This window comes from Hesperophylax consimilis, chromosome 19, assembly GCF_061612785.1.
Source record: "Hesperophylax consimilis isolate HC1 chromosome 19, BYU_Hcon_1.0, whole genome shotgun sequence".
In the NCBI taxonomy this organism is placed as follows: Eukaryota; Metazoa; Arthropoda; class Insecta; order Trichoptera; family Limnephilidae; genus Hesperophylax; species Hesperophylax consimilis.
This window is the reverse complement of record NC_142854.1, coordinates 20,602,251-20,619,598: the sequence shown is the minus strand read 5'-3', so window position 1 is coordinate 20,619,598 and position 17,348 is coordinate 20,602,251. Positions and strand designations below refer to the sequence as shown.

General features: G+C 37.0%; 1 protein-coding gene across 1 annotated transcript in view; it reads left to right on the top strand.

Moving 5' to 3' along the window:
- Positions 1 to 13,719, top strand: part of LOC149414971 (uncharacterized) — a 39,452-nt gene extending 25,733 nt beyond the window's left edge. The window contains exons 16-28 of the mRNA XM_089642955.1: positions 492 to 672; positions 1,767 to 1,909; positions 2,492 to 2,708; positions 3,051 to 3,211; positions 5,102 to 5,371; positions 5,460 to 5,621; positions 5,786 to 6,001; positions 6,286 to 6,524; positions 7,395 to 7,690; positions 9,176 to 9,357; positions 10,812 to 10,915; positions 11,563 to 11,680; positions 12,430 to 13,719. Of these exons, the coding sequence (XP_089499081.1) occupies positions 492 to 672; positions 1,767 to 1,909; positions 2,492 to 2,708; positions 3,051 to 3,211; positions 5,102 to 5,371; positions 5,460 to 5,621; positions 5,786 to 6,001; positions 6,286 to 6,524; positions 7,395 to 7,690; positions 9,176 to 9,357; positions 10,812 to 10,915; positions 11,563 to 11,680; positions 12,430 to 12,573 (2,433 nt within the window). The 3' untranslated portion in view covers positions 12,574 to 13,719. The remainder of the gene's footprint in view (positions 1 to 491; positions 673 to 1,766; positions 1,910 to 2,491; positions 2,709 to 3,050; positions 3,212 to 5,101; positions 5,372 to 5,459; positions 5,622 to 5,785; positions 6,002 to 6,285; positions 6,525 to 7,394; positions 7,691 to 9,175; positions 9,358 to 10,811; positions 10,916 to 11,562; positions 11,681 to 12,429) is intronic.
- Positions 13,720 to 17,348: the final 3,629 nt, after the last annotated feature.

Genomic DNA, 17,348 nt, shown 5'->3' with positions numbered 1-17,348 from the left:
AAATAAAAATAAATTCACACACAAAATTACAAAATGGATTAAAGAACAAAAAAGACAATATTACCAAAATTTCATAGCATAAAATACAAATAAAACCTTCACGTAACACACAAAACCAATATAAACACACATCACTCACAAACACACAAGATTATTTTCAATGTTCTATTTTTTTAAATTTTAAATATATTATATACGTCTGTCTCGACACAGGTGTACCCTAGTGAGACAGATGTCGATAAATACAAGTAAAAACTTTATATTGATAGATAAATAAATAAATAAATAAATATTATGTATTTTTAATTTTAAATGTTTAATTTTTCTCATTAAATGTATTATGTAGTTTATATTTCATATTATAAAATGAAGGCCTCAGCACGGGCAAGCCACCCAGTGAGGCCTACATTACTGGAAAACCTGAATTGTAAAAAATATTCTACCTAATAAATAAATAATGTTTTGCTAACATAATTATCATCCTATTCAAGGGCATGCCAGGTCTGAAAGGTGAGCTTGGCCCCGCAGGGCCTCTTGGCGCCCCCGGAGACAAGGGGGGCCAAGGAGAGGCGGGTGCAGAGGGCTCACCTGGGGCAGTGGGGCGAGATGGAGCCCTGGGACCACCGGGACCCGCTGGGGTCAAGGGGGACAGGGGTGAACATGGACCACCGGGTGAGATTATATTATATTGGAAATATTTTAAAGCATGTAGTAAAACAATGACTCAATATTGTGTTTAAATGGTTTGTAATATAATATGAATTTGTTTGGGAACAACAAATTGATAATGAAGACAGTAATTATTCGAACCCTTGGAACTATAAGGTTATATCTGTGCAATGTCGTGGTCGATATTGGTCTTTAGGACTTCTTTAGATTTCAACATCGCATAACATTACCGAGTCAGATATAACCTTGTTGTTCCAAGGGCTCAAATTGTAAAGGATAATGGAAGGTTTTGGGGTTGAAATAAGACATACATAGAACATAAGATCTGTTCTGAGTTATCCTTCATTAGAACTGATCTGTATTTTACCGTATTTAAGTTGATTTTTAAGCTAGTTACGGTCGTCATGTTGCTCTTTAGTAGAAACCCTGACAAGATAAGCTGATTAAGGCGATGCCCTACGTAGTAATGCAAAATCATGTATTTTTGGTTTGAAAATTTGGTCGCCTAGAAATGTTTCAGATGCTTTAATTAAATACTGCGAGTAGAATACATCTTGACCTTTGAAATAATCGAGTATTTTTTAGATAAGTCTTTTTATAAGCCCAGCAAAAAAATAATGTATAAGGCCTATGAAAACTGTTTTAAAGTTCAAAATCTCCTACTTACGAACCCATTTTCGGTTATCATTTTATTGTATAGTTTGTAAAATTAAGTTATTTATAAAATGATCGGAAAAAAATTAAATATTTATGCCTGAACATCCACAAAATAAAATAAAAGGCACTTTTTGGCCATGTTTTTTTCTGGCATAAATACAGGTGGATGGTGTTAAGCGCGAATTCAAACCTTATCGCCATCTACGTAAGGGGTGTTATTGATAACGGCTCGATTTAAAATATTACACGACGTAGTGCATCGCCTTAATATATCATTCCAGTCCCAGAGTGCACGAGACAAAGCCGGTTCACGGAAACAATCACTATGGACCACCTTCTCTCTAAACGGGAATACGCCATTATTGCTACATGAAATGATACGCTAGCAGTCTCATGGTGTACATTTTTTTTTTGGGTTTTGACTGGCATATTGGTTTCAGGACCTTCCGGTCGAGATGGCATCATGGGTCTAAGGGGCCTTCCGGGACCTCCAGGGCCTGTGGGATCTCCCGGGGAGGACGGAGACAAGGGGGACCTAGGCCCCCCCGGAGAGAAGGGCTTTAAGGGGAGCACTGGAGAAACGGTAAGAAAAACAAACTTTCCCTCTTGTGGCCGACATTCGTCAGCTCCTTTTCAGTAAGCTCAATAACTCCATTAATGAGGTCCTGAGGAAAATAATACCCCTCATCGCCTATATCATGTTATGTAGAGGATCTTTTAGACGAGAGAAAGGAGTCAACAAGGGTCTTGAGGCACATGTTGCAGGAAGGACGAAACGCAGACGCTGAGTAGTGGAACTCAAAAATAAGTCGCAGAAACGACCCGTCCTCATGTGACAAATTAATGTCAACCGTGTACAAATGTTGGGCGCGCGTTTGGGGTGTTTCCCGTCTACGCACCGTTGCCGAAGGGATCAACGACGCTAGTTCCTCGGAGCACCTTCCATTGATATGGGAGAACAAGGACATCATTCCCACCTGACGCCTGATTTTGGGCAGGTAGAGAAGATAAGCAATGAAAGGTTTGGAACGAAGAATATATGATGTGAAAGTAGTTGGTAGAAGAACTTGGGGACGTCCCATGTGGATAGTCAGAATAATATTATAAAAGTCAATATTTTTTTTTCAAATATTACTTACAAAATCTAATTTTTCTCTATTTCCAGGGTCCAGGCGGCAACGTGGGTCAATCAGGTCCTCGTGGTCCAGCGGGCCCCATCGGCGCGGCGGGCGAGCGAGGCCCACGGGGAGAGCCCGGGCGAGGGGGTGCCAAGGGCGAGACGGGACCCAGGGGCGCAAGGGGCACGCATGGGCCCGCGGGCACACAGGGAGCTCCGGGGCAGACGGGGCCCAAGGGAGAGGCGGGGGACGATGGGGCAAAAGGTAGTTCAGACTTTTTAAATTTGGTTATATGACAAAATAGAACAGTTACAATCAGAACAGTAAACAAAATAACGGTAACAAACAAAACATTGAAGAAAAGTAAAGAAAAATAATAAACCTAACCTAACTTATTATTTTATCATGTTCGACTTTGTCACTGATTTTCTGGTTATCTTTATATAATATTACCTATATTCTTTACCTATATATATGTTCTATGTCAACGCAACTACAATTTTTTAGATCCAGAAGTTTCCTTTTTACCGAAATTTTGGTATATGTAATCAAATTTATATACATAGTACTGATATTGATAATAATAAAATATTTTTTCGGTTTCAGGTCCAATCGGTACTGCGGGCATTCCCGGCGAGCAGGGCAGACGGGGACCCGCGGGGGCCGAAGGTGCCCCGGGGCTAGTAGGGCCCACGGGACCCCCCGGAGCTCGGGGGCAGGACGGGCCTGCCGGGCCCCCCGGACCCGCTGGGGAACTGGGGAAGATCGTAAGCTTGGAATGTTTATATTTGTTGCACAAATTATTTGTGAATTACAAAACTTTGATTTTTATAGTGGAATAATTTAACGAAACTAAATGGTTATATAAAATTATTGAAGACAATATTTACGATTCTCAAGCGAAAGATATAAAACAGAAAAAGATTTAGTCGCGTCTATGTCACTTCTCTTCTCTTCTTCAGAGCACTTCCTCGGCAAGGAAGAGGTCCTGCGTTCAAATCCTAGATGCGATCAAATATTTTTCTATTTGAAAATTTTCGTTTGAGATCCGTTACTATTGTCTTATTTATTTATGTAATGTTTAGGAACATTTACATACTATTAACATGAAAAAGTCATTAGATAAGCGCTGCAAAAAGCGTAGATGTCCACTTAAAAATGTTCACATCATGCACAGTTTAAGTATAATTACACACTATGTATTAACAAAAAAAAAATAAACAGCAAAACGTGAATAAAGGCAAAGAAAAAGAGATAACACAAACAAAACATACAGATTAATATATTATGATCCAAAAAACAAAAGCGAAAAAATAGAAAACAAATAGAGTAAATAAAAAACAAACAAACATTCACAACCTATTTGCATATATACATCCATGTAGTTACATTCAATAGAATTGTACAGACGACACATTCGAGACAATGGATTGAAGTATGCAATATCGTTCTTAAATAATTCTATATGGAATATATTCTGACTCAAGAATATTGCTCCACAATGAGTTGTTTCAAGCTTCTCATGAATAATTTTGTGTAGACATATTAAGTCAGCAAAATTGTCTTCTTTTATCCAGGGTCTTAAAAGTTAAAGTATTGGAGTCGTTCTTCGTAAGACTGGAGTAAGGCAATTAGTCCAAGTTTAAATGATAACAATCTTTTGTACAGATTCGATAGTTTTTGAATATTTCAAGTTGTGTGGGTAAAAATTTAAAAAAAAAATCTCGAACATATAATGTCTTCATATTATAAAACTTCCACAATTCCTTAATTCACAAACTCATCTTGCTCTAAGGACGGGTTATTTCGGAGAATTTGAAGAATTCATCAAATTTCAACGATCGTTTTAGGGATCTGTGAAAGTCTTATTCAAGTTCTGTTATAATATAATTATAGGCTAGTTGCTTGAAAAAACTGTAATAATAACAGAACTTGAAAAAATCTTTCACAGAACCCGAAAATGAACGTTGAAATTTGATGAATTGTTCAAATTCTCCGAAATAACCCGTCCTAAGTATTGAAATGAAATGTTATGGAGAATTGTTATATTTTTATGTGAATTTGAATTGCTGTTATTTATTTTGTATCGTAAATTTTTTTTTACATTTAATTTTTTATATCTCTTTATATGTTTTTTGTTTATATCTTGTTATTTCTGATTATTATTAGCATCTCTACACAGTGAAAAACAAATCGTAAACAAATTCTGTGAACATTTCAAAATGGATTATTGTGGTGACTTTTGACCGAGTCACTTTGTAACGGACTGGTTTCTATTTGTGTCTTCTTATGAAGAGATTAGTGGATGATCTCATATAATAATGATTGGTAGCTTTAAAATGATAATACTGGAGTGTAGGTACACTATTTACACGATTATTGTTGTGTTACCAGTACACGTTACTTAGAAGGAAGCTACTAGTAAAAAGACATGAAATACCTACTCATTTATAGTATTCGGTCTAATCATGCTGTCACTTTCATACGAAAATGTGTCTTTGATACATTCAGACATACATTCGTTACAATAATTAACATTTATACTCTAACCAACGTTAATTTTATAACTTTATCATGTTACTACTCTGTAAATCATCTCAAAATTTAATTAAATATTAATGGTTCACCTTTTTTTTTAACTTTTTTAATCTTTTTAGGGTGAAACCGGTCCGCCCGGCCCAAGAGGAGAGGAGGGTAAGCCTGGCGTGCAGGGCGAGGCTGGATTGAGGGGTCCAGTGGGCTCCGAGGGTCCTCGCGGCCTGGAGGGCGCACCCGGGCCCTTGGGGCCTCCGGGAGAGGCTGGCCAGGCGGGACCCAGAGGTCCTACAGGTCCCCCGGGGTCTAACGGAGATGCGGGGAAAGCAGGAGAAACAGGGGAACCCGGGGAAGAGGGCAAACAGGGGGAGACTGGTCTCCCAGGGAAACCGGTAATTTTTTTTATTTACTCAAATGTAGTAGATATTCATAATTACAAAAATAAATACTGTATTATAACATATTTTTTATTTCTTTCAGGGACCAGAGGGGGCAGCAGGTGTCCAGGGCAGTACAGGACTACCCGGAGAGAAAGGAGACACGGGGCAACTGGGCCCCAGCGGGCAGCCTGGCCCTGTGGGTGGGGCGGGGGAACCCGGCTCCCAAGGAGCCCCGGGGATGCGGGGACAAGCTGGACCTGCGGTAAGATTAAGACTTTATTTATTTATTTATGCATGCCCCATTTGGGCTTTTACATTTTATAGACATATTTCAAGGATATCTGTGCTTATTATCCCTTTTGTTAGAACATTTAAAGTTTTTTGTGTCATTGTCATTGTGTAAAACAATGTTTTTTTTATTTGTAGGGGGAAGTAGGCCCACCAGGCAAAGCGGGGGCCACGGGCCTAGCCGGCAGGGTGGGTGATGCCGGTCCCCGCGGCCCCAAGGGGGACAGAGGCCGTCGCGGCATCAAGGGCCACCGGGGCGAGATGGGCCGCGCCGGGGAGCGGGGGCCCACCGGCGACAAGGGAGAGAGGGGGCCCACAGGGGCCCAAGGGCCAGAGGGACCCAAAGGAGACGTGGTGAGTTGAATAAAGAATTTTTGAAAGTGGGAAACTTCAGTATGTTCCAGAGTGATTTTTTTTCATTGAAGAGATTAGTCGGTGGAAGCATATCGAGAGAAGATATTTGGATTTCTCGCAATCAAAATCCGGATATTCGGCTTTCTTACCACTCAAAATTCGAATACCTGGATATTCAGAATTCTCGAAACTCAAAATCCTCATATTCGGATTTCTTGCAAGCCAAAATCTCGATATCCGGATTAAATCCTAATTTTTTAAAATACGCAATCATTAATTTTCAGGGAATAATCGGCCCAATGGGTCTCAAGGGTTCCGAAGGCCCCGTGGGCGCCCCAGGCCCCGAGGGGCAGCCGGGCCCCAAGGGCACCTCAGGGGCTGACGGGCCCCGGGGCGAGTTTGGGCCTGCGGGCCCCGCTGGGCCCCCCGGACCTCCGGCTGAGATGCCCCTTCTACCCCCAGAACTTCTCTTCAGGATGGATGGAAGCCCCAGGGTTAGAAGAAGTACGAGGGGCGATACTGAGTAAGTGATCTTGCCTGGTTAACCTTCCTCTTGCTCATCTCTTTTCTCTTCCCACACCCTTCAGTCTCACAACATAGTCTCACTGGCGTGCGGTTTTCACGTCTAAAATAAAAGTTACAAAAAAAGTTAAGTGCGGCCCACTGTTGAAATTAGTATTTTGGTGTTATCTTCTATCAGAGGTTGTCTGTCAGGGCAACTCCACACGCAGGCTGCAGTTTGAAGCTCACGGAACTGTACTCGTACCAGTCACGTAGATTTCGAATCCATAAATCTTGCTTTGCAGTTTTAGTTGGACAATCTTGGATTATTTGTCATTTCGACTTCAATCGTCAATTCTTATTTTTAAGAAAAGGGATGTTCACCACCTCTATGTAAACTGATGAGTAACTACCCGTCAAGTAACTTTATTCGTTGGATTTAAATGGCTGTGAAGCAGCTACCGTTTCACCACTGTCAAGTGGCTTCCAAATAGGTAATTGTTAGGATTTAGGGATGAGTAGTTAAAATTTACATTTACTACATGGATAGTGTTACTCTACGATGAAGACGAACAAGGTCGACTACAGTACAGGCCTTAGCGCATGATGATTTCGATGCATCGCGTGATCAAGTCAGTGCCATCGAGAAACAACAGTTTACAAATGGCGGCGATTGTTGTTGATACTCGTTGTTACTGCTGATTTGTGTGTTGTTTCACCGCAAACATACGAGTATAAAATAAACAGAATGACTAGACAATTTTAAACCCTAAAGTTTAGTTGGCGAAAGAACCCACTTGAAAAAAAATGTACTCTAGCAAGTATCTTGTAAGGCAAACGATCGATATTTTATAATTATTACTACTACTATTTTATAAAAACCATTTTTCAGCGAATTTGACATCGACGACAGCGACATCGAGAAGCTTTTGACACCACTACATTTACTGGACAAGGCTGCCATCAAACCTTCCCCGACCAACAGTCCAAATTCTGATGCCAAAGATTTCACAGAGGACTTGCTAGACGACCTTGGCGAAGACATTGAACCCAAGTTCCTGGACATGTACACCTCAATCTATTCCATGAGGCAAGACCTGGAGAAGATGAGGAAACCACCAGGAACCAGGGAGAGTCCGGCAAGGACTTGTAAGGATCTGCGATTCAGTCATCCCACGTTTAAGGACGGTAAGTTTCTGAATTTGCTGAATTGAACTATTGAAATGAACCATATTTCGTATCATTATTTATGTTTTAACTTCCGTTCGTAATTATCAAACTAACTTTGTGTTTAAAAACTTAACAAACTCATTAGTATTTTTTCTCTTAAAAATTGGAAGCATTTATAAAAACTTCAATGAATACGAGTATTATGCGCTCTTAGGACGGGTTGTTTCACAGAATTTATCAAATTTCAAAGATAATAGTTAAGTTTTTATTATTCACAATGTACATTTGTTACGTATAATTTTTTTTATAAAATTAGCGACCGGTTTGGACACGTCCGTGTCATTAACTAGCTATTTTAAAACTAAATTTTTAAGTGCAGAAATATGGGGTTTTATTTAGTTTGGTTCTTTGGTGGGAGGGATTTGAGGGAGGGGGAGGGGGTTGAGAGGGAAACGGAGGGAGGAGTCAACATAGCGGGGAACTTTGTCAATAGAGGTGATTTGCAAGGTGCTATTATTTTATTTACTATATTAATGCTTGAATTAATTTTTTTGTTGATTTCTAATGTTTCTAATGCGCACAAATTAAAATATTTATTAATGTTAGAATGTTTAAACTTAGTTTTATCCCGGTTGAAGCTATGGCCTGTCTCTATCAAATGATTAGCGAACTCGGAGAAATTATTATTTTTTAAACATAGTTCGTGTTCCCTAATTCTGGTTTTGAAATTTCTTGTAGTCATACCTACATACTGCGAGTTACAATCATTACACTCTAAAGTGTATATCCCATTTTTATCTAATTTATTTGAAACATCCTTGTTATTAATTAAGTTTTTTTATTTTAGAATTAGTGTAAAAAGCTGTCGAAATATTAACTGGTAATATGCGGGATATTTTTAAGGATAAGTCGCCTGTATAAAGAAGTTTTTTATGTATTAGATTTTTACTAGATTGAGTGTTATTATCTCCACTATAAATGTACTTTTTAGAAAATATTTTGGTTTGTTTCTTACTAACTAAACGATTAATTATGTCAGGTTTATATCCGTTGTTTAGAGCTATTTGTTTTATAATGTTAATTTCATTATTGAAATTCTCCATATTTAAAGGGACATTAATGGCTCGATGTATCATTGAGTTGAAGGAGGCGAGTTTATAGGACAAATAGGCATATCTCATTTAGATAACTTACAACAATAGTACCGAATTTTACATGTATTACCACGAAAAGACACATTAACAAGAATAGTGGCATAGTTATTAGTTGTATACACAAAACCAAAAAACACCAAGATATATCTCCTCGCATTAGAGTAGAAGTTAATCAGGTTCACAGATTGTTGCTGTATAGGTACTGAATACACTGATCGAAAACTTAACAATTTATTGAGGACCTCAACGATATAATAATAAAAAATAACAGATGTTAAAATACTATACATCATAGTGACGGATGGATTTAATTTAGGTAAAAACTAAATTGTTGGTTTATTTGGTTAAGGTTGGTACTGGGTGGACCCTAATCTGGGCATGGCTGATGATGCGGTGTACGTTTTCTGCAATATGACAGCTGGGCAGACCTGCGTGTACCCGGATGCGCACTCGGCACACATCCACGAGATCCCCTGGCAGCGAGGACGCGCGCACCAAGAGTGGTTCTCATCCTTGCGCGGAGGATTCAAGGTGAGATGATCTATTGCTTTATGGTGTGTGATGTGTGGAAGAATGATGGATGGCAGATCAGTGCTCGCACAGCGCTCCTGGTAACGCTGCTGATCTCGACACCAGGTGTGGTGGTTCTTGCGCAGAGAGATCAAGGAGAGATAATTTATATATTTTTTTATAACTAGTGGATCACGCAATGCTTCGCTATTGCTAATGTCTTTCTCGGGCGTTTACTACTGTGTACAACAATGTTACTATTAAAGAACTATATCACATCAACAGAGCCTGGGAAAGCCAAGGTTAAGATGGAGCGACAACGTCCTCAAAGATTTGTCTGCCTTGGAGCTTCGAAACTGGAGAGAGCTGGCGCGGGACCGAGATGAGTGGAGGAAGACTCTTGAGGAGGCCAAGACACACCAGGGGTTGTAGAGCCAAAAGTGATTATGATGATGATGACATCAACTTTAATTTCACTCCGTATGTCATTCCGGTGCAGGGATATTGAAACACTCTTGGCACTAATAAGAACAAATTTTCAGCGATATCGGTCAACCACTTTTCGAGTTTAGCCAGCACAAACATGAGCAATCAAAATTTTTATATTTTAAGATTATGTGTAAGAAAAAAAGCAGTACGTAAAACAAAAAAACATTAAAAACAAGAGACAATACAGTTTGGATCAAGTGAAAACAAGAGATTCGAGAAATTTAGTAGAGTTTTGGGGGCTATCGCGAAATATGTCCGGAATATTGTCTCTGCGGTGGATGTTAGTTGTGATATATAATAGTCGACACATTCACACAGTTGAAGAAGATTAAGTTGGTTCTTCGGAAAGGAATATGAAAAGTTTTGGGGTTTCTTAGTAGACAGTGATTGATATTGATTTTATTGAGGCCACGAGGGAAGTTTTCTAAATGGTTATTTATAATTTTGAAAATAAATTTTACATCATGTTTATCACAACGTTTATTTTAATGTTTCTTTTTTTAAATATTCTAAGCGTTTCTTATATTTTCTATTTGGAAAGCAGTGTGGGCAATGAAGTTCCATCCTTTCTTTACTAATTCGATTTTTAATTTGTTAATCTCATTTATTGGACTTCAAATTATAGAACCGACTGCAAGAAAACTGCGAATTATGGATCTGTACACTTTCCTTAAGAGACATTGGATTTTCTAATGGTTGACTCTACGAGGTTATATTGATCGTGATGTGTAAAAAAATAACGGGCGAGAGGCGGTACATCTTGGAAGGCTTAACACAATCAAAAGAGGGCAATAAATAATTGATAAATAGGATTCAGAAATATGTTTGTGATTTGGACGTGTAGATAGGATGAAAAGAGAAATAGGTCGGTAATCAAGTAAATTCTGTGGATCAGTATATTAGGACATTGGTTTCTAGAGTTCGATGATTTCGGCACAAATGTAGCAATAGTGTATACCATTCATTGACCTCCTTACCCCTTTCAGATCACCTATGAGTCCATCGGCCTGGTCCAGATGAACTTCTTGAGACTGCTATCAGAAGAATCGTACCAGAACTTCACCTACTCCTGCGTCAACTCTGTTGCCTGGTACAGTATTAAATCATTAAAAATACTAATTTTGGTTGTGACTCTTTCCGTCTGTAACTCCGGTTCAATGAACTCTAGGACTTTTGTTTTGGATTTTAGTGTCATTTTCAAAATTGGAAGTGTTTATTTGGAGATTTCAGACAAGCGATAAAGTACCTACCTATAATTTCATGATATTTATCGAGAATTCACACTATCCATGATTTTTCACTGGTCTGAGCTAGGTATGAATTCTTTAACATTAAAACGTGAAATTGTCGACAGGAACAACATACCAGGAGCACAGAAATGTCATAGGGTAATTTGTGTTAATTATGCGCATAGACGCTAATGTCTATATAATTATACATTACGTACATGCAAATGTGACCCTGCCAACAAGAACAAAATACCGAGAGCACATAAATATGATTGTGTATTTCCACTTCGTTATTATGATAAACATTTAATGCTCAGTGATTGTAATTGTCAAAAATCACTTAACGAGGAAACCATTTATATTTTATTAAAACTTTTTTTAGTAATTGTTTCATGGGTCTGAGCTAGTTCAAAATGATAAACAATTCAATTACGTGGGATGTTTTTGGTAGTTGACTACAACAGTTCACGACATCATGGTGGTTAATATTTGAATTATTGTCCCTAAGGTATAACGCTGACACATTTGGTTATGAGATGTCCTTAAAACTTCGGGGGTCCAACGACGCAGAGTTTTCTCATGAGAGACCGAAGCTGAGACCCAATGTCCAGGTGGATGGTTGCAAGGTATGATTTTATTAAATTTTTTACCCTAGTTTCAAAACCCATTTAATTTATTTATAAACAATTCGTATTGAAAAAATGTAATATACAGCTCATGCCGCAAAGCATGACATTGTTAAGTTTTAAAATACATTATTAATTTGATGTACCTATTTTACAATATCAGAGCTCGTTGTTTTAGGATTTTTGCTGCTTGATAAACAGATCTCCGTTTTGAGTTATTTGTTTTTACTTACACAACAATGTAGATTTTGCATATAACTTTTTCGAGAACTCAGAATGTTGATATTGATACAGTCCACGATCAAAATTTTACCATCTGACAAATAGCTTTTGAAGATGATCGATCTTACTTTTAAATTATACATACATTCCATTATTTTTTTTTTAAATAAACAAAACAGAAAGCATTTTGTAACATATGAAATCTTTCAAAATATTAAAAATTTGTTTAGAGTTACAGAATTCAATACTTCGTTTGCGTGAAACTACAAACGAAGTGAACAATTATTAAAACAATCCTTTGTGTTTTTTGGTGTTCCTCAAGGATCACTCCTAGGGACACTTATCTTTCTTGTATTCGTAAATGATAATGTTGAACTCATTTGCATAAATAGGATCTAAGAACATTGTACTACCTACACCAAATACCAGAATAATTCATTTCTAGAACTTGAAGCAAGTTTGTACATCAGACATTAGCGCTAGAATAAAATAGATTTTTACAATTTATTCGTTTGTTTTACTTTCAGAGCGGAAAGACCAAAGGCAAGACTGTGTTTGAGCTGAAGACCAGGAAGCTGGATGCGGTGCCTGTTGTAGACTTCATGCCAATGGACTACGGGAAAGACAGTCAGGCGTTCGGCTTCCAAATTGGACCTGTTTGCTTCAAATAGGGCAAATGAATTATTAAAATTCACACAAAACTATAAAAAAATAAACAATTTCTTCTACTACTCTCTCTTTCGACCAATGTTCTACAGATTATCATTTGTGTACATCTTGTAAATATGACCATTGTCATGTCACCAAAATTTTTTTCTTGATAAAGAACCTCTAACATTAATCATCGTACTGTTAAGGGTTTTAGTATTCACTTTTTCCACATTTCAAAAGTTTTCGATCTTCCTTGTCAATAGTTGGTTTAGTTTTCACTAAAATTACAATAACAAATCAACAGGAGGTCGTATTCTCTCGGTGGAAACAAAGCGGCTCAGAAATCCAGTATCTGCAATTTTTCTTCAAACTAATTTTCCTTTTACCGGTTTAACAATATTTGTGTGAATTTATGATATATTTTCATTGGTGTTTTCACTTTCCATGCAATTACTTGATGAATTACACTGCGTATAAGTGTTCTTTTTTTAGTTGCAAAATTCAATACTTGATTATACATACATTCTAATCATTACTGTTGAAATTTTTACAGTAGAAACTGCATTTAAATAGAAGATTAAGCATTTCTCTAAAATCACTGCCATTTTTAATTAGATGTAAAAAAATATATTACACAAATATCTAGTTCGATCAATATTAATGCACAAAAAATATGTTTTTACATTGAAAATAAAGAGCTGAGATTTTTGTTGAATTTATTAACATTAGATTACAAGTTAAATATTAACAACAGATTTACAAATACGCGAAACTTAAAATATATAACAAATATTGGAGAAGGATATTTTGTTAATAGCCATTTTTATTAAAAGCGATTTTGTCCATCAGCTGTACAATCAATAAAACAGTTGCTATAAACCAAATTTGGTTCTAGAAACTTCTGTAAAGGTATTCTGTCCAAAGCTTTTTTGATTGTTGCCACAATTGTTATAAATATTCACTGATTAACGGATTGTATGTAAAATATGATTGTTTTATAGTTAACATTAAGTATAATTTATGACAAACCAAAGACTTATTTATTTTGTTGTGACGGGACCCTTGTTATGTAAATAAATATCTAGAATAAGATTTTTATATTTGAATTTATAATTAAGTAAGGTAATTTGTATTTTGGCCAAAATATTTAATTAAATAGTAAGGAATACTGACATTTGTTTTATTATTAATTTTACAGTGTAATTAACTAAGGAACACGCCGTTTCTCTGCTGTGGTAGGCAGAGAGAATGGACTGTCAAAGAGCTTGGTCTTGGCATATACTATTTGCTTCATTCGCATTCACACATTGTATTGTACATACTCTTCTGTTATTCTCTCTTAGACTCTTGACGTGTCTTTCTCAGGCGTTCCCGACTTCTTCACCATTAAGATTTGTATCATATGCTTTTTTGCGAATCTCCACATTTACATGTTATTGATTTATCACACATACTCCTGAGGGATCTCATTTCTACATTTCTACGTTCAATTTGTTTATTTATTTGAATTGGGTTTAATTGAGCTCGTGACCAGATCTGAAAAGCCAGGTACTTTCATAGCTTCCTCTACCTCATCCTTTTCTCTTCACCATTTCCCGAAACCTCACAAAAGTATGTCATAATTCGATCGACCTCTTTTTAGACGCTTTAAAACAATCTATACAGAGATGTGCGAAATGGGTACCCAAAACCATTTGAAATGCAAAATGGAAATGGGTCAAAACTTTTCCATTTCAAAATGCAAAATGCAAAATAGTTTTTAGAAAAGCATTTAAAATGCTAAATGCAAAATACCTATTTTCAAAATGCATTGAAAATGCAAAATGGTTTCTCAGGTCAAACAATTAAAATAATTATAGAAATTTTAAACAGTTTTGTCATTTAATAATGGACCTCAATGTAGAACAAACATATTACATGATGGTAAATCCAAAAACACCACGACTACAGATAATTACGACTAACCACAAAAAATTTGCGCGGGACAAATGTTGCCAACGTAAAAACATAGAAACTGCTATCTAACATTAAATATTACAGCGTCATGGCCCCATGTTCAGTATTTGAATCAGTATTTTTTGTAATGGTTTCACTCAATTGCCAGGGCTCCTACCAGGGAGCAACTTGACAAATGCAAATTATCTCTCATAGCGAGGTTGAGGACCGACTGATATTTGGGGCTTATGAAAAAAAGATGAGTGGAGATAGTAGGAAGAATGTTGCAAAAAAGCATTTAAAATGAAAAATGCAAAGAGAAAAGCTAATGGTTTTTAGAAAAGCATTTAAAATGCAAAATGGAAAATACACGTTTTGCATTTTGCATTTCCATTTGAAATGGATTTATTTGAAATAAAGCACATCTCTGAATCTATAATATTGTCAAGTATTGCAGACATGAATTACATTTTGTTATAATCATTTCATAGGTATAAACGTAACGAATTTAAACATTGATAGAATATTAATAGCACATCTAAAAAAGTATCAGAATGCACAAAATTAATGATAAAATTCGTGAAAACTTGAATATTAGCTTGTACATTATTATTGTCAGTAGAAATTAAGGTATGTCCGCCAAAAAAAAGTGTGATAGAACACTCCTTTAGGAGATTAAGACTCTAGACTTGCAGGTTCAAATCCCGGAGTACGCAAGTAATTTTTATTTGATTAATTGCTGTTATTTTATAATATACAGGGTGTTAAGGGATGTACTTGACTTGCTATAACCGATGATTCCTGACATTATTTGGACTAAAAATATTACCCCTGACCCCAACTCTATTACCTATTGATTTTTAATTTTTTTTAGTTTTAGTCACCGGAGACCACTCTTCTCCGTCCCCTCCATTTTCGGTGGTCACTGGTTCATGGTGTGACTGCATATCTTCATTTATACTGCCAATATGCCATTTATACCGTCAAGATGCCATTTATACTGCTAATAAGCCATTTATAATGCCAAAATGCCATTTATTCTGACAAGATGCCATTGAAATTGCCAAGATGCCATTCATACTGCCTAGATGCCATTTATACTGCCAATATGCCATTTATACTGTCAATATACCATTTATACTGCCAATAAGCCATTTATACTGCCAAGATGCCATTCATACTTTCAAGATGCCATTCTCACTGCCCAGATGTAATTTATATTGCCAAGTTGCCATTCATACTGCCCAGATGCCATTTATACTGCCAAAAAGCCATGTATACAACCAAGATGCCGTTCACACTGCCCAGATGCCATTTATACTGCCAAAAAGCCATTTATACAACCAAGATGCCGTTCACACTGCCCAGATGCCATTTATACTGCAAATATGCCATTTATACTGTCAAGATGCCATTTATACTGCCAATATACCATTTATACTGTCAAGATCCCATTTATACTGCCAAGGAGCTATTTATACTGCCAAAAAGCCATTTATACAACCAAGATGCCGTTCATACTGCCCAGATGCCATTTATACTGCCAAGTAAGACCAAAGATTCATGAATGCTCGAATTATGTCAAACCCTACTTTACCTGTACTATAATTTCAATTGAGTTAAGTCCAATAAAATGTAAAAAGCGAAAATATCCCGATTATAAAGAGAACTTCTGAAATCAAAATTATTACTCGCATCCAACCCTCGCTCCTTGAAGGTCCTCCTGAATTGCCTCCATTCCCTTTGTAATTATTGAGCACAAGATCTGCGCAATCAGTGTCATCTATCGCCTTAAATAGTAACTGAAGCTTCGCCGGGTCTCCGCTAAGTCGGCAAGTCAGGTAGGAGGTTTGAAGCTCGGCTAGCCTATTCTGTTTCATGTCTTCGTCCACAGATGGCAGTACAGGAATAACTTCACCAGTTTTTTCTAGTTTTGTTGGTCCTTCGTATTTTTCTGAAAGGATAGTAGGATTATGAAATCAGCATGCTCCAAACTTGTTTTTATACACAGTATCTGGAAACTCGTAGTACAAGCGGGAAACTGGAGAAACCACATAACGTTTGGAGTCAATTTTCTAGCATGACTTTTTTATTTGAACTTTCGTTTACAGGTAAATTGATTAAAAAATTATAGGTATATAGATTTTTTTATGTTAGATTTGAAAAGAATCTGTCGCTTTCAGCTGTTTAAAGTATTTGAAAATGCGTCAAAGGGTAGATTCGGCTGAAAAGATTTTTTTAAAACACTTTGATTGCTGAAAAAATTGCTGTAGATACTCCAGTTTCCCGCTTGTGCTACGAGTTTCCGGACACCGTGTATAAAATTACAGAGTAAAGCGAGATTAAAATGTACGTTAGTTCGTTAGGTTAACAATTTTACAAGTGAATAAAAATAACACAAAAAAACAATCAACATCATGTTTACGACATGAGATTTTCACGTCCACAAAGTATTACATATCTTGGTTTATTTTTGGGTTATTATGTCGTGTTGCGTTATGTCCTTCTTTAAACATTAAACATCTGCCCTGGTGATGGTTACTGTAACGCTGTCCGCAACGTTGGCTAAATGAGGAGGTTGCACAGCATGGCATAATACACCAAAAATAAACCACTAGTAACATAAAAAATACACAATAGGGGCCGTTCAAGTATTATGTAAGCACTATAGGGGGGCAGGGGGGTCTTTGCTTTGCTTATTTTTGATGACATGGGGGGGTGGGGGGGGGGTCGAGATAGTAATTACGTCAGCACTGCTCAGCAGTAGTTATTTTTGAAGTGAAACTTCTTTACGCGCGTTATGCAATTTCGAGGACCGGAGTAAAACCAACTCATGACCGTCATGAAAAACCGTGATCAT